Source organism: Rhinolophus sinicus, chromosome 16 (assembly GCF_057876585.1).
Source record: "Rhinolophus sinicus isolate RSI-liver-muscle chromosome 16, RSI-T2T, whole genome shotgun sequence".
In the NCBI taxonomy this organism is placed as follows: Eukaryota; Metazoa; Chordata; class Mammalia; order Chiroptera; family Rhinolophidae; genus Rhinolophus; species Rhinolophus sinicus.
Genome location: NC_142516.1, coordinates 47026700 through 47052921, shown reverse-complemented (window position 1 = coordinate 47052921; position 26222 = coordinate 47026700). Strand labels below are relative to the sequence as shown.

The 26222-nt window shown below is 41.5% G+C and overlaps 1 protein-coding gene across 1 annotated transcript in view; it reads left to right on the top strand.

The window, feature by feature from the left end:
- Positions 1–26222, top strand: part of MAMDC2 (MAM domain containing 2) — a 132583-nt gene that overhangs the window by 66350 nt on the left and 40011 nt on the right. Inside the window, exons 5-9 of the mRNA XM_019730591.3 lie at positions 1480–1617; positions 11563–11819; positions 16270–16363; positions 22393–22536; positions 25458–25723. Coding sequence (XP_019586150.3) covers positions 1480–1617; positions 11563–11819; positions 16270–16363; positions 22393–22536; positions 25458–25723 — 899 coding nt within the window. The remainder of the gene's footprint in view (positions 1–1479; positions 1618–11562; positions 11820–16269; positions 16364–22392; positions 22537–25457; positions 25724–26222) is intronic.

Below are 26222 nucleotides of genomic sequence, written 5' to 3'. Positions count from 1 at the left end.
ATTTATATAAAGTGCTTAGAAAAGTGCCTGGCACATTGAGGGCTATTTTCTTTTCATTTCACTCTGTGTCAGTCTTTGGCACTGAATGTTGAGCATTGGTTAGCAGATGCTGCAGTGGAAAAGTTGTAAATGAACATCATAAAAATTTTCAATGCTTGCTAATATAAAAACACATCGATAACTGTATCAGTCAGGGTCCTGGCGGGAAAGTAAAACCAGAGGGTGCATTCACCCTGAGTAATCTGAGGAAAGTTCAACAAGGAACTACAAAGGTGTGAGTGGGTAAAGGAAACCAATGAGGGATAATGTGGTAATCTAGGACTAGTAACAGTGATAACTCATGAGCTGGTACCATCTTTAGATCTGAAGGAGCAAGGAAGGAGGGTTATGAGAGTCTGGAGACAGTAGCTGTGTGGTAAGAGCTTTTTGACAGAAGTTGTGCCGTCAGTAGAGGGACACAGCCAACCCATGGTGACCTGTTAGAGAGGGTGCTGGAGGAATAAACACTGCCAACCTCATTCTCCTCGCACTTTCCATTGGTTGAATCCAACAGGAAGCCAGAAGGTAGGGGGGCCCATTGATATAGTCTATATAGGCCGACCTCTGGAGGACACAGCAGGGTGAAAAAAGGTGGAGTAGATGTGGAGAGGCCAACGAGAGGTGGCAGCACAATCACACTTCATGTGTTTTATTGACGGTTATGGGGGTCAGTGGATACACTGGCCTGTGAGTTTTTTGTTCCTACTAAAGGCATCTGTTGGCCAGGAACAATTTATCCATGCAAACATGTCAATGCCCTGAAAAAGGGCAGGGGAGGGGGCCTGTTTTTTTGCTGTCTCTACTCAGTAGCTGCATAAGGACACAGAGCCTAGGATATGCCTGTGCTGCCTAGTCTGAGTTCTTGTTTATAAGAAAAGCAGACGTTAGCATTAGGAAGCATTCCCCTTAGCTCTGGGTATTTTGTCCACCATCAGGAGAGAAGCAGATGGAAGAATGGGCTACCAGGTGCAAGAAAAGTGGAGGATAAAATTTCTGGAGCTAAGAGCGTAGCCCTAAACAGTGCTTTGTAGCAGAGATGGATGATAAAAATGGCTGGCTTGTACCAAGCACCAAATGTGCGCCTATCATTGTTTTGGGAGCTGTCCACACCACCAACAATCCTGTGAGGTGGGAACATTGCCCCCATTTCACATATGAAGAAACAGAGGCTGAGAGAGGTAATGAGTCACTCCCTGCACGTAAGATGGCTAGTAATTGGAAGGACCACAATCCAAAGGGGCAATGATTAATTACAATCTCTGTTCGTTACAGAATCTCTCTCTCTTCTTGATTGTGAAGGAACCCTGGTACAAAGGTTCCAGTGGGCAAAGGGAGTGAGAAACGTATTTTAATATCTAAGAGCAGACTCTGCAGTGAGTACAGGTATAGCCAGGTATGATTACATCTCCATGAGGTATGTTTTCTTTTCTCTTCTGCCAGAATGTGACTTTGAAGAAAATCATCTCTGTGGCTTTGTGAATCACTGGAACCCCAACGTGAACTGGTTTGTTGGAGGAGGAACGATTCAGAATTCCCACTCCATTCTCCCACAGGACCACACCTTCAAGAATGAAATGGGTGAGCTGGGGACAAATGGATGACTTTTCCCAGGATAACTATTTCTGCCATCTCCTCCCACCCCCCTGCATTGACCGAACTGTGGCTCTGTCAACAGAGAAGAGAGGAGAGAGGAGGGTGAGTAGGGACCGGGAGTCCTGCTGGAAGAGTAGGGAAGCATAAGTGGTCAGATAAAGACAAACTGCAGACATGAGATCTAATAGAACTAAGAGGAGGACCAGCCAGTTAATGGTTTTTCTTCACCTATGACCTGGTCTTGCTATTTTTGCATTTCTATATTACGCTTTACTTTCTTATCTATTTGTTGTTCAGTATTTCTTATTTCTAAAGGCAAGGCTGGAATAATCCTAGGTTACTTTTCAATAAAAATAGATTGGAGGATGGGAACCAGACCTTAAGAACATCCCAAGTGGCAGTGAGGTGAGACAAGACCAGAGATGAATCCTGAATGCGGCGTGCAGCAGGGCCCCCTAGCGGCCACATGGGCTGGTTCTCTGCGGGGAAAATAGGGACTCTCCAGAGGTGGTCCGTGAGAATGCCACGTTGAGGAGAAAGCCTTCACAGAAAGGAGATAAGGGCAAGGTAGAATAGGAGAATGAAAGAATGCCCCTTGAGATACGTGTTGGATCACTTACAAAAGGAATTGAGATTTGAAAAAGACGAAACATTTTCACTTTTTCTCTTTTAAAAGTAGGGAAGGCTTAGGACTTTTGGAAATGGCGAACGATTGGAGTTTCCATATATATATACATACTTTGATCCTGAAGAGACACAACCCATCTCCACTTGTGGCCACTGTAGGAACCACACTATACATGAGCGTTATGTGTAGAGTGAATCATAATCAATCGTGATAGATTAATCCACGAACCTGCATGAGTATTTTAAAAGACAGTTGGGTTAACTCAAAACAATAAAATGTCACCACCTCTTGAGACTTTTGTGTAAATGAATAAAGCAGTTAACAATCTCTTGGAGTTTCAAAAAAGAAAAATCAGATGACTTTTTCTTAATTTATGGAAGTAAGCCGATCTTGAGACTGTTTTTCTGCCATACCTTAAGAACCTAGTACAGAAGTACAGAGAATCTTGAAAGACTAATGCATTCATATTGCAATAATCCTGGGTGTCATCTTCACAGGTGTACAAACTTAAGTGTGGGGAAGTATTGAAGAACTTTTCCCAAACACTTAAAAATTAGTCCCAAGGTCAGATACTCTGAGTAACCAATGTCATGATCTAATGATTACTTTTTCAGTGCATCATTTTTCCTCTTCAGTGATGGTGAGGACCACCTAGCTAGGGAGCACATGTATTTCCAGGGAGAGGCAACAGACCTGTGGATTAGTGTCAAATCAGCCACTTGACTGTGTTACCTGAATATAATCCATCCTTTGAAGAGTGCACCACCCCTAGTCCTTACTCAGTCGCGTGATCACAGAGCACGTTGACCATGTTGGTGTCAATGGGGGATGAGAAAGAGGGCAAGGAGCTGAAACGCTCGTGCTCCAGGCCCAGTTATCAGAGTGCTGTATTACTTTGGGCATTATTATTTCTGTATTACCCTTAACTTCTCTGCGTCTCCATTGGCCTGCTTGCAAATAAGGAGCTTGGATTCCATGATCTTGACGGTTCTTGGAGTTCTAATATTTTCCTCTTCTTTGTTTAGCTCAAGATATCAAGATCTCCAAATGCACCACCCATTGAGATCTATTTCAAAATGTTTTGGGTCCCTTTTGAGTACTGATAAGCACATTACCTTTGGCAGGAGGGGAAAAAAGGGAGGTCTAAAGACTACAGGGTAAGAAAAAGAGGACCCGCCCTTTCTAATATCTTGAGCAGAAGAGTTTTTGATATCTACATCAAAGATAGGCAGAGTGCCATGGTCATCCCTGAGGAACAAACATGAAGACTGAGAACACTGTTACCCCTGCCACAGGCATTTGCCTTGCTCCTCTCCCACTCCCTCTCCCCATCCCACCTTCCCCTCTCCATTTTCTTACCTTTTGGCTATTCTAAAACACCTCCCTAAGGCAGGCAGCTTTACCCACTAGCATTGCTTCGTCCCCTGATGTCAATACAGAGGCTGACCCTGGACCTGAAGGGAAGAAATCCAGGGAGAACTTTTACCTCCCTTCCCGCAATCCCCTGGATTATACAGTCTGTGCAGTCAGAGCCTGAACACCAGAATGAGCCTTCATCACTCACACACTCATTCATCCACTCACTCAACCAACACATAAAAGGCACTTTTTATATGTCAGGCATTCTTGCATATCCTGGTGATACAGAAACAGTCATTGGCCTCAAAGATATCACAGGAACCAACTTTTCCAAAATGCTACTCCTTAGAATACCAGTTTTTGAGTATAATAATCTTTATATGAGGGAAGAAAGGCTATAGGTGGTCAAATAAACTGGGAAACCCCTGAGCTAAAGAGAGCTAAACAGATTTCCTTACTTCAGGACTTCTTAGTGCCTTTAACATAGTTTTGTGTTCGTGTATATTATGGCGTTTCTCGAATTATTCAAATACCAAAGTGCTATGTAAACATGCACAGTGACACATGACCAACAGAAGTGCAAAATAAGTAAGATGGGGCCAGAAAGGCTACCTTGGATTCGGGGTTCAGGGAAGGCTTTCTAGAGGAAGTGATGTCAAAACTGGAATTTGGCCAGCTGGATTAAGGAAAAGATAAATGCAGCATATGTGAAGGTGTATAGTCGTGAGAGTGGATGGTTTGTTAGATGGTCAGAGAGGATTTGAGAATGCCAGGACGTATGATGATGGCAGAGTAGCCCCCGGCTCCTAAGCTATGTTCCTGCTTATCATGAGCAGGACGCCTGGATGCCTGCCTTCCACTTGCTTCTTCCAACTCTCCACTGCTATTTCCCTCCAGTTTGTCTTCAGCTTTTGGACTGATGTTTTGCCCAGTCGTTAGCCAAACGGCCCTCTCATTTCCACCCAACGCGCGCGCACACACGTACGTATGCACACGTGCACTCATTCATACTCTTCATACCTGGACTCCTGTGCAAGATTTCACCCTATATAAGATGGGGCTGAAAGAGATGAGTGCTAAAGATTTTAAAATATTTTGTTTGAAAAGCTCTCTGTCCATATGACTTAAAGGTTTGACCAGGATCACTCTGAGAAAACAAAAAATGAAAAGCAAAACACAAGCTCTGATGCTCTAAATAATAGAGAGGTTGCCTTTCTTATTATGTTTTCCTTCTACTGGATATTGACTTTCCCTGAGCTCTATCAATTTGGACAGCAAAGGAAAGATTAAATGGTTCAGATGTCTGCCCGCGGCAGCAGATTTTTACTCTATATGAACTCCATGTTCATTTGTGTACTGGAAGCCACTGCTGCCTTTGCTTTTAGGTAAAAATGGGAGAAGAGAACTGCAGGGGCAAGGGAAGCTGTGTACCTGCTCAGAAACGTTAGCACTTCAGAGAAATTGAAGGAAGTCTTCCCAGGAGGGCACTGGCCTTTGTGTTGTAGAAAAGAGAACAGTGCACGGAACGTGAAAACTATGATGCTGATACGAATTTTCCTTCATTCGGCTGTGTGTTTCTAACACTTAACCCCCAACACAGGGAGGCTCATTTCCAATGAGCACTGTGAATCCAGATTCTTGTCTAGTGATGAACATGGCTAAAATAATGCAGCAAGATTGTGGTGGGATGTCTTTGAAATACTGGAGGGGATGGGATATTATCCTGCTCTTCCTTACTCAATTCTGATTCATCACATACGGGGTTTTTTTTCCCTTTGTTAATATTTTATGAAGTGAAACAAACCCTTTCAGGTGGTAACCTACTGACAGCTTAGATCATTACTGTTTTCTACCTGCCTTTGCAAAAAGAAGATAATTGCTGGAAAAATAATGAGGGAAATCTCTTTCTTTGCTGAGGTTTTTAAAATCAAATCTGCTTATGGTGCCACTCTAGAAGGAGCTGACCAAGGTTTCAAAAGCTAAAATAAGGTCAGAATCATTTTATTCCATCAAAGACCATGAGGTGGATGGATCATGCTTCCGTAACTCATGACAGTCTTTTCTCATTTTGGTTCAGATTGAGCTCAAGCATCATTTTCACAATACCTGTTTGTTCGCTCTGCATTGAACCGTTGGGTTCATTGCCTAAGCACTCAGTAGGGAGGCAGCTTTATTAATTTTCCTACCATTGCCTTTGTACAAGCTCTGCTGGATCTCCTTTCCCTGTCCTTGGATAACTTACCATAGCTTGCCAGTCATTTTCCGGTATTAACCAACAGCCTCCTTTTCAAGGATTAAGTTCAGTCAAGTCAAAATTCCAATATCTCATCCAATTCAAATCTTCCCCAGCCGGGGTACAGTAGAGCTGTAGAGAGAGGGTCTGTGCTTTACTTCTTTATACTTCTTCCCTTTGCTCTTCCCCCACTCACTAAGCTACTTCTGGCTCCTCCAGGGTTGGGGGAGGCATGATGAGGGTGGAACAGAAAGGGAAGGCAAAGGAAGGGGAGGGAACAAAAGGTTTTATGAGACCTGTGCTATTTAATTTGGACTTGATGCCCTTCACTCTGCAGGCGGCCTAATGCTGGCCGTTTCTCTCTTGGCCAATGGGGAATCCCGCTTCCCTATTCCCAGACAGGGATGATGCTCTGTCTGGCTGGCCATCTGTGAATCCCCTTTTGCACCTCTAAGTAATGGTGTACCTGGCCAGCCCCTTGCTGTTGGAGTTACCACCCTGCACACAGTCCTCTTGAGAAAAAACTGAGTTGCCTGATTAGGCTAAGGGGAAACTCAAATCTTTGCCCCATCAAACTCTGGAAGTATGGCAAGAAACTCTTTGTCTCCACTCCACCCCGATAGCCATCTTACCTTTGCATCTATACAGTCCAGAGTCAGACACCAGCCTCTGCACCCCACAAACTCCAGTTATCACTCATTAAGTTCTCCCAGTAACTGACCACCCTCCTCTCAAGGTCCAAGACAATCTCAGAACATGGAATTTCTGCGAGCATGGGAGGGAATGAGGTGAGATGGGGCTTCCCTCCTCTACCTTCTCTGCAAGTGGTTCCCTATGCCTCCTTTCTTGGATCAGGCTAAACATGGGGAAGCATTCTCTCCTCTTTCCGTGGGAGATCAAAAGGAAATGCATAGCAGGTCAGCTCTGTGACAACTCTCTTCAAAGAAACCCTGTCTCCAATCTCTCTGATCCCTCTCTGGCGTTGTCATATATACAGGCTGGAGGGGAGAGACGGGCTAAATCTAGCGGAGCTGGCTTAGGTGTCAGGTCTGCCACGCTGATGGTCTGCACCACTCTTTAAAAAGTAGAGGTACTTGTCACCCTTTGTTCTCGGCATTGAGGTCTTGGCAGAGACTATGGGAAGTCTCACGTCACATTCATTTACATTTATGTCACCCCTGAAAGCTATGTAAAAAGACTGGAATCTGACTCTATTATAGTAAAATTTAGCCAAACCCATAGAACTATAGAGGTGCATGAAGATTTATGGACGGGGAGAGCCTGCACTGTCTCCTCCCAAGGGTGCAGTCTCCTCACCATGGCGGTAGATCAGTGAGTATTTCCAGCTGGCATACATACTTTTCTGCTGACCAAGTTTTCCCCCTTACCTGGGTGCCGGCTTGTCCAGACAACCACGACAGGGATGCTGGCATCACAACTAGAGCACAAATGTGGCCGCCTTGGCGAATCACAGCTGAGTCAGAGGCCGCCTGTAGCCTCACAGCCGAGCCAAGGGCAATCTTTGTGGAATGCTGGTTAGCCAGACTGTTTGAAAATAACGGTTCGGGAACTTCCCTCAAAGTTCTTTTCCTAATTCAAGGGAAAAAGACAAACTACCAAGGGCCACTGGTTCCACATGAAAAGTTAAGCTAATCTAGAGGGCTATTTCAAGAAAGGAAGAAAGTCCTCTTAGAAGGAAGTGCACACGTGCTGTCACTGCAGGCGGGTTCCCAAAGGGGACCTGAGCTTTGGCTGCCATTAACTGACAGTTTAGATCTTTCAACAGAATTGGAAATTTTCCCCCCCTAGAAACTGCAGTCTTTTAGTGTATAATACAGAATTAGGGGAAACAGACTGGCTCCCAGTCTGAATATGGAGATGCAGCACAGGCTTTGTAGCAGTGGCAACAAACTTCTCAATGTTTAATCTTATGAGGAAGACGTTGTCCCCTTCATAGATTCTTTTATTTCCAGTTAAAATTTTAATACTTAAGAATCTTTGTGGCCTACAGGATCCCCAATAATTTGGTTGATTGCAGGGTCATATCCACATGGGGTCCATCAATACTTAGTTTCTAACTAGTTTTATCCTACTCAAGCTTAAATGATCTGATAAGAAATTGCTTCTCCCATGTATTCTGGAAGCTCTAGAACACTGGACCGGATAGGAGGGCTAGCCTCATGGAACTGGGTAGGAAAATTCTCATAATACCCGACACTAGACATAATTTCCTAAAAACTCCAGCTGTGGAAAGGTGCACAAAATGGTGCCTGCACCCACCCAACCATTTTCTCCTTTTCCTCAGAGCACACTGTACCCAATGACACACACTCAGCCTGGGCAGGTGATCATTCCCCCAGCCTGGCCTCCTGGGGCCGACACCCAGTGATTTCTGAATCATCTCCACCCCTTCATCTGAGATGATGAGCTACCATTTGTATTCCATTAAAAAACTTAATCTTACTCAGATTTTCAGTAAATAGTACCCAACATTGGCAACAAATGAATGATGGGGGTGGGGGGGCATGTGGTCTAGTCTAGTGGTTCCATATGAGACTTGTCAGCAGTCCTGTTCTTATTCCCAGAAGCCTCTCTGACTCACTTTGGGCAGGTCACATTGTGTTCACTGGATGTTTTTGGGGATCAGAAATGTGATTGTGGCTCACTTGGCCTAGTGTCCTGTGCATGAGTTGTTAATAAGGGACTTTAACTACAAATTCAGGGATTAAAATATTGTCCACCCAGAAGGTGAGTAACTAGCGTTTAAAGAAGACGGTCCAATTTTTGTCAACTGCGAGGAAGATGAGTTCATCATTAGACATTTCTCTAAGCATAGTTTTCGTGCACTCAGGAAGCAGAACGAATAATTCCAAGTGGATTCGTGAGGTCCCTCCCGGGTTCACTGAGTGTCTCCTGGAATCTTTGGAGATGCTCCTCACCCTGAATAGAATGATGTCCCTCTTTATGGCTGTGTCAGTTGGGGTCCTCCAAGAAGCAGACACTAAGGTGGGATTAGGTGGGAAAGAGATTTATTGGGGGAAATGGCTGTGAAGGATAAAGGGGACAGAGCTGGAGCAGCTTGGCCAGGTCAGTGTATCCATCAGGCATAGCACTCATAGTACCTAGGAGCCATGACACTCTTAAGGATCCACGAGAATGTTTTTATTTTATTTATTTTAAAATCAAAACAAAGAAAATGGATATAATAATAACAAATATGATAAGTCCAGCCTAGATTGTATTCATCTTTATATCAATGCAGTTATAAAAATAATTTTTCATGTATTTTGTGGAGAAAGGGGCCCATGGCAATGAAAGTGCCTAGGTTCCACAAAAGTCATAATGTGGCCTTTGGTGGGAGAACTTTCAACACAAGATGGAAGGCTGACACCTGTGAAAGAGGGGCCCGGCTGATGGGGAGTTGCTGAAGGACCCCATGTCAGACAGAATGGCCCTGCTCTGGTACCCTTATGATGTGTGGTCACTGGGCCCCAAATCCAATATGACTGCTATCCTTTATAAAAAAGGGAAATTGGGACACAGAGACATACACAGAGGGAGACTGTCATGTGAACATAAAGGCAGAGGTCTACTAGTCAAGGAACAACAAAGATTGCCAGAAAACCACCACAGGCTAGCAGAGAGGCCTGGAACAGATTCTCCCTCACAGCCCTCAGAAGGAACCAATCCTTCCATTACTTTGATTTTAGACTTTCAGTCTCCAGAACTGTGAAACAATAAATTTCTGTTGTTTAAGCCACCCAGTTTATGGTACTCTGTTACAGCAACCCTAGCAAACTAATACAGGGGTATCATTTTTAAATGGATAGATTTGCCATGAAATTCTGGATTTTGAGCTTCCATGGGAAAAGCCTGCAGCATCGGGCTGCATGTCAGGGCATTGGCTGGGAGTAGAGGGATGGGCTTTCAGGATGGGATGGAGAACACAGGTCTTGGGAGGGGCTGCCATTCCTTACCACCAGCTACTTGTTGAAGCAAGAGAATTTGGGCCCAGGGCTATCAGATTTTCTGATTTTTCCAGAGAGGCTTGATTCCTGTTTCTCATTGCTGGCGAAATATGATTTCAAATGTTGGCAACTAATTCACCACCCTCTTTTTTTTTCTCTCTGAACCAAACCACTACTTCAACCATAACACTTGATCTGTCTGGCTCCTCTAAGGAGCTGAATTTGTGATTTCTGTTTATGCACAGTTGCCTGGCTTGGCGAGATGATCAGAGAAATTATGTTTAAATGAGAAACATTATTCAGGGGTTGAACAATTTGCTATCAGGAGAAAGGGATTTGTTCATTTTTTCCCCTCTACCATGTTGAAGTAAGGATCTTTCTGAGATTATATTTGTGCTTTGAATAATGATTGGTGGAGGCCCTACCACACACTGGGCAGTTTGTTAGATGCAAAGTAAGTGTCCAGTATGTAAATAGATAGATAGATAGATAGATAGATAGATAGATAGATAGATACACACATATGTACGTGTATATATGTATATATCTATATTCTTCCTAATATTTTTACCACTATTTTGCCAAGGATGAAAGAAATTGTTATTAACTAGGCATCATGTAATACAAACAAAATGTTAGATTGTTCTGAACTTGTAATAAGTAGAAGGGCCATTCTATCGAAGCTACATTGCATAGCATTCCTCTCTCATTGCAGCTTAGATAAATTCAGACAAAACTACTACAAATAATAGCTTCCTTTTATATAAAACAGATAATGGGGAAAGCATGGTACTAGAATCATTAATGGCATTACTTTATGTCATTATAATTATGTTAGGCAGTTAACAATGTGCCAGGCGCACACTAAGCACTTCACATACATAATCTCATTTCGTCCTCATATCAACCCAATGAGAGAAGTATTTGATTCTCATTCTAGAGATCAGAGAAATGAAGCCCAGAGAGATGCAGTAACTTGCTTATGGTCATGGGGTTAGCAAGAGGTACAGCAGGATTTCAACTCAGTTCTTTCAATGCCAAATCGAGGCTCTCCCCATTCTGCCTCACCGTTTCTCCATTTCACCAAAATGCCTCTAACGGCGGTCCACCAGAATTCACCAGGGCCTTGCCAAGAGTGTTATCACAAGTTCAGCCTTGCAAATCCTAACCCTGTCTGCAGTGTTGACTGACCTACGTGTTCTATTAAAGAAGTACAACTTGTCATCTAGAATGAATTCAAAATCTTAGTGTCACTGAAAGAGCACACAGTGTCATTTTGGGTATATTGTAAAGATCTACAGGAGGGTCCCTCTTTTTGAGAACAGATGATATGAGTAGTGTGCTCTTAAAAACCTTATAACTCAAAGAAGGCTTGGGAGAGCAGGGCTTCTGGGGTAGTGTTCTGTTTTTTTTTTTCCACAGCTGTATTCAGCTTCTGAAAATTCAAGCACTTTACAGATAATACATCTACCTTTCTGTCTGTATGTACACTTCAGTCAAAGGTAAGGAAAAGAAAAAGAATGGTTCTTATCTTGTATTTAGCAAAGCACAGTGAACTCCATGTATTTATCTCTCAGCTGCAACATTCATCAACCCACGGCCATCATCTTTCATCTATAACTCATTTGTTTCCTGCCCATCACTCCCACAGGGTAATTTCAAAGTAAATCCCAGAACCGCACCATTTCATTGGAAAATCCCCAGCCAGTCTCATGCTGCCTTTTCCTCTGTGTGATTTCCAGGCCACTACATGTACGTGGACTCGGTTTACGTCAAGCACTTCCAGGAGGTGGCACAGCTCATCTCCCCAATGACCACGGCCCCCATGTCTGGCTGCCTGTCGTTTTATTACCAACTCCAGCAGGGGAATGACAACGTCTTCTCCCTTTATACTCGGGATGTGACTGGCCTTTATGAGGAGATCTGGAAAACTAACAGTCCGGAGAATCCTGCCTGGAACCTTGCTGAAGTGGAGTTCAGTGCGCCGTACCCCCTGGAGGTAGGTGTGGCAGGAGTGCCAGCTGTTCCAGGTGTGCCCTGGCCTGGCCACTCTACAGGGCTACTGCCTACACACAGGCATGGAAGTGCTGTAGTCTCGCACTTATTCTTTCTTTTCTGCTGTGTCTGTCTTTATTTTCATTTCCCCTCCTCAGCCTCCTCTACTCTCTTTTTTGCCTTCCTCCTTTATCACCTTCATTTTCTAACAAGACTTTTTTCTAAGGATGAAATCAACCAACTAGATTTCTCGGGCACACATTCCCTCAGAACCTTGCACTGTGGTCATGGGGCGTTCAAATGAGATCAACGCCTTCTAAGTGAAACTCACTCTTGAACTTTTATGCCGGAGAGCAGTTATGAAGGTTTCCCTTACTTGAGAGAAGAGTCTTTCTAGAGGGAAAAAAAAAAAAAGATATGTTTTCTTCTTTTCTCCTTTACAGAATTAATAATGTCATAAAAATCAGAAATAAATTTATGACTGCAGTCCCAATTTGAAACAAGCCTTGGTGCTTTAGTTTTAAAGCTTTTTATAGTCACATGAGTGATAAATGTCCAATGCGTAAGAATTAGAAAATTGAGGAAACTGAAACAGCCTGGGTGAACCCAGCCAAATTGAGAACTAACATTCTGATGTTTATCCTTAAAGACCTTGTTTCTAAGCCCAGGTATTAATACATATCTATATCTATGTATATATTCTAGTGTTTATAACAATCCAACGAAGTAGATAAAATCCCCATATTACAGATGAAAAAGGAGAAATGGAGAGTCCAAGAATTTTGACGTTTTTTCATCTAGGTCACAGAGCTGGTGAGTGCCAGGGCACTTTCAGAAAAGTTCCTGGTCTAAAATCTGACCTAAAGCCGAAGGAGGACGCCCAGCTTTGTGTGAGGACCCTATAGGATCTCTAGAATCAGTGGTGGCAGATTTGGAGCTATCAGCAGAGTCTTAGTTACCACAGGTTATTAATATCCCCTACTTTTCACTTTGCGCTTTTTGCAATATCTTTCCTAGTTCCCTAAAAAAAGTGCAAGAGGAGAAGATTCTCCTCTGGATGCTTTTGGTGGTGTCACCTGCTCGCCTGATGTAGAGCTTCAGAGAGCACAGGGGTTGGGTCTTGGTTTCTGACACGTCCTGCCTACAGATGGTGTGTCTGACCACTCCCCTGACCATGCTCCTATCCCTCCCCCCGCCTCCCCTCCACCACCATATAGCACCAGAAAGAGCACAATGCCTTTTGCAGTACATGTGCTATTTCCTACCCCAATGGCTGACCAGGCCTCAATTCTCTCTTGCAGCCCAGGGGAAAATTTTGTGAGTTTGCGTTACAAGGAGAAAGAAATGCACATACTGCTTCAGAATGTTTTCCTTCTATTTAAAATCAAACGAGTCACACACACACATACACACACCAACCAAGTTTTTTCCCCCGAACTCCAGCCATAAACTCCTTGGGCAACATTCACATGAGTGAGACATCGCCGGATTTTTTTCTTTAAATCAAAGCTGAAAAGTTATAATTCTAGATACTACTAAACTTCAATATATATTCTTTTGATGCTCACATGTGTGATTTTGCCCTAGTCTGAACTCATTATGCCGGTATTATTTGTTCTAAGTCATCGCCAGGAAAAGAAACCTCCTGCAGAAATCAGTGAATTTAATGTCACCATATTCTCCAATGAATTTTAAAAAGGAAAACAAACATTTGAGACCCTCTTTCTGAACAAGAGACTAGCCCATGGGCTGTGATGAGCTTATTAGCATATTCTGATCAGAAATATCATTCGTATTCAGCCTGTTCAGTAACATAAGTTTTGCCATTCACTTTCTTTATCAGCTGGCGTCTTGAGAGCTAAATGTCATGGACCCGTGTTAAGTTTGTAAACTTCATTTGCCCCTTCTCATCTGTCCACATCTGTTCCCTTTGTGCTCCGTGCGTCCCACCTTGCTGGAGACAAACTTCCAGGCCCCTCTTGGATTTTGCAGAGCCTAGGTACCACGTTATTGTTGGTAAGCTAAAGGGACCCTAAGAGCCATCTTGTCCAAACTCTTTTTCTCAAAAATGGAGAAACTGAGACCTGGAAGAGAGAAGGGGCCTGCTGTCTTCTAATTAGTAGCTAACTGGGCTCGCATCTGAATATGAGTTCAAGAGGCGCTCAACCTGGGGAGAGAAAGGCATGAATTTAGTTCAGAGCTCATTATGCACTTGACTGCTTGGATCTTTATACACATAACTCATTTAATCTCAACAGCTCTACAAGGTAGGTGTCATTATGCCTATTTTTACAAATAAGAAAAGCAAGGACTTGAGAAGTTTAGCAATGTACCCAAGGTCACCTAGCTAGTAAGTGATGAAAATGAGATTTGAACTCCGATCTGTCTGCCTTCAAGACACCATTCCCTTCAGAAGTTGAAAAGTAGAAGCCGATAGATCAAATCTAGCCTATGATGTTTGCCTGGCTGCTGAAGTGGTGTTTCGTTTTTTGTTTGTTTGTTTTTTCCTTCTTTGTTTTAATTTTTTAATAAATTGCCAGCGTTGAAAAATCAAAAGATTGTAAGTGAAAAAAATCTAAATCGAGGTCCTCATGACAATTTGGTAGCTATTAAGCCTGAATTCCCACATGTTGACAATCGACAAAGCTGAGTAGTAGCATCCCCTTTAGACAGGGTGTGCGTTCTCTGTTTCACCAATCCGCACCCTTACCAAGCAAGCCCACGTCATGCATTTACATGATCCGCCTGGCTCATTTGCATTTCAACCCCTGCTCAACACTGTATCTTCTCCTGCTATCAATTCACAAGCGTGGACTGCACACGTGGGTGGTTTTCCCAGCACAGGCGAATGCTGTGCTGAACACACCTGAGCCCCATGGTCACGGGCAGAAGGTGGTTGATTGATAGAATTAAAGTTGGTGGCAGAAAAGAGAGAAAATCTAAATGGGTTGAACACATTACCCCCGCTTTCTTTCTAACCATTCAAACATCCCTGCACATGCTGAAATCCTAATATCCATGCATAGCATATCCGGGCCTGATATGCCTTAGCCATCAAGGTGATTGATTGCTGCAGCTTTATCCAAGACCCTCACATAGAAATCCATGTGTAAAAAAGGGAAAGGGACTTAGAGGGGCTTAGTTCTCTGTGAAGGGCAGGGGGAGAACTATCCTGCTTTCTGCAAATAGCCTGTTGTTTTTTTTTAATTGAAGTTTATAATACAAATTGTAAATTCTTTAGTTGTATCAGAAAGTGACTGAGGTGCTTTAGCTGACACTCAAGGGAAGGAGTCCTTGAGTCCTTAAATATAAGTCCACCAATAAAATATAACTTAAGCCTAACAGAAAATATGTAAACCTATAACAATATGTCATTTTCCTCTGCAGGTTTTTAATATTTTTTTTCAATTATAGTCGACATATAATTCAATTACAGTCGACATATGTTTCAGGTGTATAAGACAGTGATGATACACTTATATAACTTACAAAGTGATCCCTCCCCATAAGGCTAGTACCCATCTGACACTATACCTAGTTATTACAATATTATTGACTATATTCCCTATGCTGTACTTTACATCTCAGTGACTGTTTTTATAACTGGCAATTTGTACATCTTAATTTCTTCCCCTTTTGCACCTGTCCCCCACCCCCCCAATCTAGTCACCATGAATTTGTTTTCTGTATCTGTGAGTTTGTTTATGATTTGTTTGTTCATTTATTTTGGTTTTTAGATTCCACATATAAGTAAAATCATATGGTGTTTGTCTGTCTCTGTCTGACTTATTTCACTTCACGTAATACCCTCTAGGTCCATTCATGTTGTCACAAATGGCAGGGTTTCATTTTTTTTATGGCTGAGTAATAGTCCATTTTGTATATGTACCACCTCTTTATCCATGCACCTATCGATGGACACTTAGGTTGCTTCCATATCTCGGCTATTGTAAATAACGCTGCAACAAACATAGGGGTGCATATATCTTCTTGAATTAGTGTTTTGGATTTCTTCGGATAAATACCCAGAAGTAGAAATGCTGGATCATAAGGTAGTTCTATTTTTAATTTTTTGAGGAAACTCCATTCTTTTTTCCATAGTGGCTACACCAATTTGCAATATTACCAATAGTGCACAAGGGATCTCTTTTCTCCACATCCTTGCCAACTCTTACTGTTTGTTGATTTATTGACGATAGCCATTCTGACAGGAGTGAGGTAATATCTCATCGTGGTTTTAGTTTGCATTTCTCTGATGATTAGTGATGTTGAGCATCCTTTCATATATCTATTGGCCATCTGTATGTTCTCTTTGGAGAAAATTCTGTTCAGGTCCTCTGCCTATTTTTCAATCAGATTCTTTTTATTTATTTATTTATTTTTGGTATGAAATTGTGTGAGTTCCTTATATATTTTGGATATTAACCCCTTACTGGATATGTCATTATTTGCAGGTTGTTTTTGAAGTTGCTTTCAATAGTCCCAAAGGAGGGTATGTTGCCCTGGATGATATTTCTTTTTCTCCTGTTCACTGCCAAAATCAGACAGGTAAGCATTCTTTTTTTTTTTTTCCTTCCTCACATTTGGAATTTTCCTTCTCAGTAGATGCTTATGATCATGACTTGCTTTAATTCTTACTAATTTCCTCACCTTTCCTGTTATCTCATCCTTAAATAATTGTTTAACCAAATAGTCCTTTTTCTGGTCTATTGCTCTTTTCTTCTCCTCACAGAGTGAATCTAATTTTTCTGACACCACAGCCAATCATCATGTGCTGAGGTAATTTCATCTTCCCCACCTACTAGGAAATGAAAATTAAGTAATACTAATTCATTTTCTCCCCATCTTTCTCTTTAAAGGCTATCTTGGGTTCATAGACAGGTGGATGGGGAGGTGGAAAAAACTCTCAAAATCTACTGAGTTGAATTATGAAAACTCTTTCCAATTTTATGTATCCAAGACCTATAAATATCCCCATGTTTAAAGATGTTAGTATTTGGTATATATCTCTATGACGGATTTTGGCTAAATATTGTATACTCAATTTAAATTATCTTTCTAAGTGAACTCTTAAGTTATTTTATCATCGTGGCCAATTTTGTAATTTCCATAAACTTGGTGTTTGGAAACAAGAGGAAATTTTCATTTTCTGAGAAAATAGGTAAGCAAATCAATTCAAAGTAAATTAGAAAACAAATGATACTCTATTAATGATAACTCAGATAGATGCAACTGATCTTACCTTTTAGTGACTTTGTTTCCTTAAGAGACCCCAGGGAAACACTGTGGTCTTCCCATTTTACTGATGAGCCCTCATTCTGGGTTACGGAGCACAGGAAATAAGTTTTTGAACTTGACCTTTATAGTCTGATTTTCACTTAAGGTAGTTAATCTGTAACTTAATATAGTTTCAGATATATTCTACAAGCAAGGGGACTGAGAAAGGTAATATTTTCTACTCAAGCAAAATTCTCACCCCAAAATTAGAGAGAAACCTACTAAATTGCTGAAACCAGATGTTATTTTTTACTAATTCCAATTTTTTAAAAAAGCTAGTGAGACAGAAATAACCATACTGATTTACATATCTTCATTAAAATTATTTAATCCAAACTATAATAAAGATTAAAAGAGTCTCTAAATTTGGCAAAACACAGAAACCAAAATTGTTTTACTTCTCTAATCCCATCCCAGTTAATACTATTTCAGTGATGTTAATAGTAGTTTCACAACCTCTTTAGCATTATTTTTGGAAACTTTTCCTTTATCACTAGGCATTTACATTGAACTTTTATATTTCCAAGGTATACGAGAAGAGGTGTTTATTCAATATCTGCACTGTGTAGAGTGTACAGTGAAGAGGCAGCCAAGAAGCTATAGAATCTACTGAGCCACCTTAGAAATAATGTTTGGAAACACTCTCCCCTTTAAAAAGATACAGAATATACGTGCACTCTTTCCTACTGACTGGTGAAACTAAAAGAGGGATTCCAGCAAAATAAGGACCATTTACTTAATACCTGGCTAGTGGACCCTCAGTCTGTAAAATCCAGGCCCTTCCTCCACAGGGACCACCAGAGATTCACATTTTTATACAATTAGGTTAACCAAAGCTCCAAATTGGTCTTCAGAAATTCCCAACACACCAACTTTGCTTTAAAATGATCTAAATATGTGATCATAGTGTTATTCGAGACAGATAGGACTATGCATTCACATCCCTACTCTGCCGCTTACAAGCTGTGTGACCTTGGGCATGTTAATTAACCTTTCTGAGACTCTGTTTCCACATTTATAAGACAAGGATGGAAGAATGGAGTGTTGTCGGGAAGATTGATGAGTTCATGTCTGTGATGGTCTTAGATGAGTATGGCACACAGAAAACGCTAGGTCTTGAGACTTAATATTTTTACTTAATTTTCAAAATACTCCCATCCATTACCTGGAGGACAGGGGCTTAGATTGAAACTAAAGAGAACCAGCCAAAGGGCACTGCCTTGATGAATGTGTAAGCTGGAGCCTGCTTTGTGCCTTTCATTAAGCAGCTGTGAACCAGATTCTGAGGCTTAGAAGCTGAGCCCTTTAGTTTTCATACTTCATCTTGCATTTCACAAATAGTTTATGCCCTTCTGTTTCATAACAGGTGCCAACATTCTTTTCTTTATCTTGGTTAACTCCAGACTTGTTGTCTCTGCTTTTCCCAGCTGGACCTGGCCTCTTTCCTCATCTCCGTTGTAGGCCGAGACAGGAATGATTTCAACACATGAAGCATCTTGTTCCCACCATCTGGTTGGGCTTACAGTTAATCCATTTTCTCCAACCTGAGACGCATCGTAGACTCACAGGTGTTAAACACCAGTGTCATGTTGCTCCCTGAGTATTTCCCTAGGATGCTCCAGAGGACATTGAGACCTCCCACTCCCCCGACCTTGAGTTCTAGCACTTCCCTTTCCAAGCGTTTTCTACCCACAAACTCCTTCCGTTCCACCATCACATTTGACCTAGAGTCTAGATCATAGGTATAAGCTCTCCTTTCAGGCTGTAAATCCTTGAATGCCTAGAAGGTGATTACATCCACTTCCAGGAATCCTGCCTTAATGCCCAACTCCCAAAGAGAGAATTTCACTTCTCTGCCCTGTGCAGGCCCAACCTCCTCTCTGAGCCTGGGTCCACCCCGTACTTAGGCCGAGACTGGAAGGGGCCTGACATTCACGGATATACTCTCAAAGGATGTCTACCTGGGCCTAAATCCCAATATTGACCATTCACTGGTAACACACTGCCCAGACCTCTTGTACAGTTGGAAACCTGCTTCCCAGCATTGCCTCGGTTACAGCTGAAGTTCCCACAGCCTTTCTGAGCTCAGAGGTCCTCAAGTGTCTCTGCAGCTTGTGTCTCAGTGGCCCAGCCTCTGCTCCATCCTGATTCCTTGGTCTGGTGCCAAGTTCCACTCACTCTCTTCCCCAAGCAAGCTTTGAGCTGGTTCAGCCTGATTTCAGGTTTACCCGTGCTAAAATAAAACTACTGTGCAAGTTTAACAGCCTAAAGAGCACACAGCACCCCAAATCTCTCCAGCACCATAGGAGCTGATGAGCCTTTTAGATTTCTAGGACTGATACTGAGTTACCTCCATGACCTCTACCAGCACAGGAGAAGAAGAGAAATACTCCCAACATTCTTCTTTGCAATCCCCTCCATCTGATTAGATTACCTTCAAAGTTTCTCATTTCTAAAAAGTTCAAATGTCAGAAAGCAAGTAATTAACGAATTCTTACATTGTAATGCTGTTTGGTACCTTGCTTAAAGGGACTTTTTTTTTTCTGCTTAGCTGTTGCTCAGGGGCTTCCAACTGCCTGATTCCTTTCTATGCTTCAAATATGTCATTAACACTCCCCGGTAGATCAATAGAGATCGCCACTTGATGCATGCTTCTGAAACAAGCTGTGAGGTAGAGGCTGTTCAGCCACCTTAGATCTCTCAGGAGCTCATGTTGGGCCACAAACAGGCCCTCTGGCCCCATCTTCAGGAATTTCAGGTAAAAGAAGTTTCCTGGGTGAAAAAAATTTAGGTGAGTTATGTTTTTGAGATTTTCTTTTTATCAGATTTTCTGAGGACCCCAGACAAATCCATATCTAGGACTAGATATTTAGCAAAAGATTATAATCTCTTCCTCAGAAAACTGTTTTCTGTACAGCTCAGTTTGTCACCATGGAGAGAACGGATCCTTGCTTACTTTCAAGTTTTAATACCACCTCCCACCCTCCGCTACTTACCTAATAAATGGGCTATGGTTCTCTTGTGACCACCCAGGGGTATATTCCTTGGCATATATTCCTGGTGAGTTAATTTCACTGCCCTGCGGTTCTCATTGAGCATGGCTTGGTGGCATGCCATGTCATTTTCTGAGCTAGACGGACATGTGTAGATTTTGAATTTTCATCTGCTTTATCATTACTAGGTAGAAGAGGGGTGAATAAAACTGGAGACCATCGTGAGATTTTCCATGGTGTCAAATCTCGATGGGGGAATGTCAAAGGATCCTTGTTTGTATGACATCATATTTACTTTTGAAAGACTTTATTTGCATGGCCTTAAGATACTCCCCGCTGCTGACAGAGTTGGGCAGAGCAGTATGTGGGCTAATCTGCCAGTTTAGAGCTGAGAATTCTCATTTCCTGTTCTCCTGTCGGGCTCATCAGGGCGCTTTCCTTGTACACTTGCTAAGGTGTATAGTCTGAGACACAGTCAGTTTCCAGATATACAGGACGATTGTCTTCCTAGTCTTTGTAATGTGCTATCAGTCACTTCCTTTTTTTTTTTTTTTTTTCTAATTTGGTGTTTTTAGAACTCTTTATTTTTGTTTCAACCTGGACCAAGGTTGAAACTCATTTCAAACTCAGAAAAAATTGCAAGAGTACTATCAAGAACTCCAGTATAGTCTTTACTCAGATCTACAAATTATTAACATTTTCCCACATTTGCTTTATCAACTATTTAAAGTAGGTTGCAGACATTACTCTTATGCCTCTTTACCCCTGAATATTTCAGTGTGTGTTCTCTACAACCAAATTATACGCTCTCCAGCGTAATTATAAAATTCAGGAAATTTAACACTGATAGAATATTATCAACTAAACCATAGTCCATATACCAATTCGCCAGTGGCCTCACTCATGTCATTTATAGCTGTTGCTTTTCCTGGACCAAGGTTGAAACTTGGATTCCTTGTAGCATTTAGTTGTCATACCTCTTTCGTCCCCCTCAATCTGAGCCAGCTCCTCAACCCACTTGAATGTTTTCTTGCTTTGAAAATTGATAAATTGTCTTTGTGCCTAAACTGCTTCATGTTTCATCAGATCACTGCTCCCAGAACTCAAATGTGTCTCTAGAGATGATTTTCCAGTTATTCAACAGTACCCTCTCGCTCTAGCTCTAAAAGGTTAGACCAGCGTCTGTCAGCATGCAGGACAGGATCCCACTTGGCTACACTGGATGTGTCCCAAACTTTGAGTCATATCCCCTCTGGGCTCAGAGGGCAATCTGAACAGTGAGGTTTGCAATCACTTGTTGCTAGGACTAAGTTATTCTCGAAAGAGCAGAAATATTTTGTATTCCGTTCCCTCCAGGCAATCTGGGATGAAGTGATATTTATAGACCAAGGTAAAATGATACTGGAACTCAGCAAAAGCCTAAATGATAGCAGTATGGGTGACAGAATTGGTGTATCTTTTTGAACAGCATGGTTTATATACTGAATAATGATTTTCTTCCAGCAGATCAGCTACTACTACCGTGTTTTCCTGAAAATAAGACCCAGCCAGACAATCAGCTCTAATGTGTGTTTTGGAGCAAAAATTAATATAAAACCCGGTATTATATTATATTATATTGTACCCAGTCTTATAATATTATATTATATTATGTTATATTATATTATATTATACCCAGTCTTATTTTACTATAAGATATTTACTTATAGAAAAATAAGACCGGGTCTTATATTAATTTTTGCTCCAAAAGATGCATTAGGGCAGATTGTCTGACTAGGTCTTATTTTCGGGGAAACATGGTACTAATGTCAATTATAAATAGACAACAGCTGTGCTTCTGAAATAGAGTTTTATCAGCAAAGGAAAATTATTTCTGGAAAATATTTCTAAAATAACTGTCTTAGGGGGAAATTAAGAAGTCCTTAAAATCCCTACCTTTTCTCTTTCTTTTTAATTTTGTATGAATGGATTTTGAATTGTGAAGAAGTATGTGAATAAATGCTCTCAGTTTTTACAGCATGAAAGGACATTTCTTTTGAAGTTTGGTACTCCCTTATTTTTATGCAGAATGTGAACAGAACTCCTTTCTTCCATCCCTTTAGGGAGGAAAAGAACAATTTTCCTGTCATGCTGAAATGTTGGTTTGATACTAACCTGTCAGCATGCCATTAGGGTAAAAATATTTTGTTGTGTTTTACTTTTCCAGTTTCCCCTGGCACAAATATGTACCTATTTGTCAATCAGGTGATGTAGTCCTTTGAGATCCCTGGGTTTGACTCGCTTTAACTTTGGTTTTCCTTTGCTCAGAGATTCCTTTCAATGCATTAGAAGCAAGCTGCGATTTTGAGGAAGATCTCTGCAACTTTTACCAAGATAAAGAAGGTCCAGGCTGGACCCGAGTGAAAGTAAAACCAAACATGTATCGGGCCGGCGACCACACTTCAGGCTTAGGTAAATCAGGAATCTGTCCATGTGGGACATTGCGGGAGGGTTGGTATTCATGCTCCATTCACCATTCTTACTCCACACCTACCAAGATGCTAACTTTAAAAAAAAAGAAAAAAAAAAAAAGGGAGCTGTAAAGAAGCAAAAACAATTTGTAATCTTGTGTTTGACCATTTTTTAAAACTGTAATTCACATTGCTGGTCTAGCAAAAGTATTTGCCAGTTAATTAAATAGCCAAACCTTTGGAAATTATCTTGCTCTTCACTTTATATGAAGTATCTTAAAAAAAAAAAAAAAAAAAAGCTATTAGAATCCAATGATATGAAATGTCCAGAACAGGCAAATCCATAGAGACAGAAAGATTAGTGGTTGCCAGGGGCTGGGGAGGGGGAAATGGGGAGTTACTATTTAATGGGCATAGAATTTCCTTTTGGGGTGATGAAAATGTTCTGGAACTAGAAAGTGGTGATAATTGTACAGTACAGTAAATGTACTAGGTGCCACTGAATTGTACACTTGAGAATGGTTTAAATGGTAATTTTATGCTATTTGTATTTTACTACAATAAAAAATATATTATGGGAGAATAAAAGCTATTGGAAATGTTGGGTGGGCACTTGATGGATAATATATCTACAAGGAACTCTTAGAAACCAGTTTGAGCTCCATATATAAGGATTACTTCTCACTTTAATGGCCTCCCTTGTGAAGCTCACTCCAGTAGAAATCAGTGGAAAGAGCTGGTTCTCAAGGGGTTAGTGTCTCATTTGTTTGCTCAATGAGTACTTATATATTGGGCACCAGAGTGAAGTTACCAGAAAGCTGATAAAGCTTAGGTTTCAGGGCCCTTCCCTTGCATAGGCCCTGGGAAAACCCTTGAAAGGGGCCTTTTCACTATTATACCTATAATTTTATATTCTTTTCTTAGAGGTTGCCTAACTTGTAGACATACAGGCCCTTCAAAAACCTATTCTGACCTTGGCCAGACTAACTCCTGGGAGATACGATAGTAAGCAAATGAGGTATGAAGCCTGTCCTCTCTGACTGACAATCATTTCAATGGACAAGAGAAATATTAGACAAATATATGCACAAATAAACTCATAGTTGCAAGTTGTGGTAAATGCTATAAGAGAAATGAAGAGCGAGCTCCGAGAGAGGACAGAAGAAAGAACGTAACATTGATTGGGGATTCAGGGAATCGCCTTCTGAGGGAAGTGGGTATTAGCTGGGAGTGTGGGAGCCATCCAGGCAGAGGGAACAGTATCTGTGAAGGCCTCAACTTTGGAAAGAGCTGGACACTCCAGAGAACAGGAGGGTTAGTGTAGCTGCACCATGGGCAGGGGAATGGAGGAAAATGAAGTTAGAGAGGAAGCCAGGTCATGGGTGGAGCAGGCCAGAGTAAGCATTGGGGGCTTCATTATAAAGGAAATGAGAGCCACTGAAAAATTTTAAGTAGAGAAGAGAGAGGGATTAAATGTACGTTTCAAAATGATTGTTCCGGCTATTGAGTGGCCACTTATATTAATCTCCTCAGGCTGCCATAGCAAAATACCACATTGGTGACTTGAACAGAAATTAATTTTCTTACTGTTCTGGTAGCTGGGAAGTCCAAGGTCAAGGTGCCATAAGGGTTGGTTTCTTGCGAGATCTCTCTTCCCGTATGTAGATGGAGGCCTCTCAGTGTGTCCTCACATGGCCTTTCCTCTGTGGATGTGTGCACATGTGGTGAGAAACATCTTTCGTGTCTCTTCCTTTTCTTAGAAAGACACCAGTCCTAGAGAATTAAGGCCCCACCCTTATAATCTCATTTAACCTTAATTACCTCCTAAAAGGCCCTGTCTCCAAATATAGTCACATTAAGGGTTAGGACTTCAACATATGCATGGGTGGGGGTGGGGCAGGGGTGGAAGTGGATTGTCCACAGTTTGGTCTATAATATCACTCATGTGAAATAAGCAAAGAACTTTTTGCCAAATGAGTTAAATAATTGGGTGAAACTATATGGCAAAAACTGAGGCACCCAGAAGAAAATGGATGGGGGAGGAGCAGAAAAGGAAAAGAAAAACTGTAGGATACAGTAGGTCCTCCAATAATGTTCTTTTGTTCGATGCCATGTCATTATAATGTTGATGAGATGTCATAGTAACTTAACTCTTGTTTATATCAATTAGCTGATGGTAAAATTGGTTTCATTACACAAAGTCGCAGAACTTATTGATGACATTATGTGAGGGCTTATTGTATTATTATTTTCTGTTCTATGTAGGCTTTCTAAGATACATAGATCTGTTTTAACTTTACCATGAGGGTGGTGGAACAGGTGGGACGGGAGGTCCTTGATTTTATTTTTCTTTGTGTTATTTAGAAAAAATACGGGAAGAATCTTCAGCTCTTCAGCACCTGGTCCATGTCATTAAAAACCTGTTCTTCACGGGCAGGTTTAACATATGACCAAGAGGGTATTCAGTTCTGCTCAGACGCACAACCCCTCCACCCCCAAGGCTGCTAGGCCAGTTTGTAATCTCTCCATCTCCACTGATCACTGCAGCAATGAAGAAAGACCTGCTCTGAGCTTTACGTTCACTGTGTCTCAGTACTGGGTATTCAGTCTCAGTCCGCTGGTTGACCCATCGTCATGGAAAGTATAAATCCTAATTGATGACCAGAATCTGTGCAAATGCAGTTGGAAATCTATACTTGTTCATAAAGTTTACTTAGAATTGGAGGTTTATTGGTAATAGAGTCACATAGGTATATTCTATTATGAAACCACAGAGAGTACAAAATGCTTGATCATTTAAAGCTTATGGAAAGTCTTTTGACAAATTCCACTGCTTTAATGAAATTTTCTCACTTAATAATCCGGGCTAGATTATTTAAACGTTTCATTGCTGATACACTGACTGCTTTGTCCTGTTTGCAGGGTATTACTTGCTGGCCAACACAAAGTTTACTTCTCAGCCTGGCTACATTGGAAGGCTCTATGGTTCCACCCTGCCGGGAAACTTGCAGTATTGTCTACGTTTTTATTATGCCATCTATGGGTTTTTAAAAATGAGTGACACCCTAGCCGTTTATATCTTTGAAGAGAATCACGTGGTTCAGGAGAAGATGTGGTCTGTGCTGGAGTCCCCACGAGGTGTTTGGATGCAAGCAGAAATCACCTTTAAAAAGCCCATGCCCACAAAGGTACGGTAGAACCTAATGTTGGTTGGGGATTCAGGGAATTGCCTTCGGAGGGAAGTGGGTATTAGCTGCACAGTCCTTTGTTCATTTGCAGTTGTGGGACTGGATTAGTGAATTTCTGTTTAATGATTTTCAACTGGTGATGTGTTCTTTTTCTTCCATTCAAGCTGACAGCCCCACGCTATCCCCAGCCATGCACAATTACATCCTTCGGTTCTTTTCAGTTTCTGTGTCTTGGAATCATGGCCACCTAGGGAGTATGCTTGTTGTTTATTTCTTAGATTCCCTGAGAATAGTCCAAAGACAGGGAATATGTGAACAATCCAAGTTCAACAGCTAAACTTTAGTGTGAAGCCACGGTCCTCTCTCTCTCTCTTTTTTTCTCTCTCTCTGTCTCTCTCTCTGTCTCTCTCTGTTTCTCTCTCATACACACACACACATACACACACACACACACACACACACACACACAAGCAGACTTGCATCACACTCACACAATTAG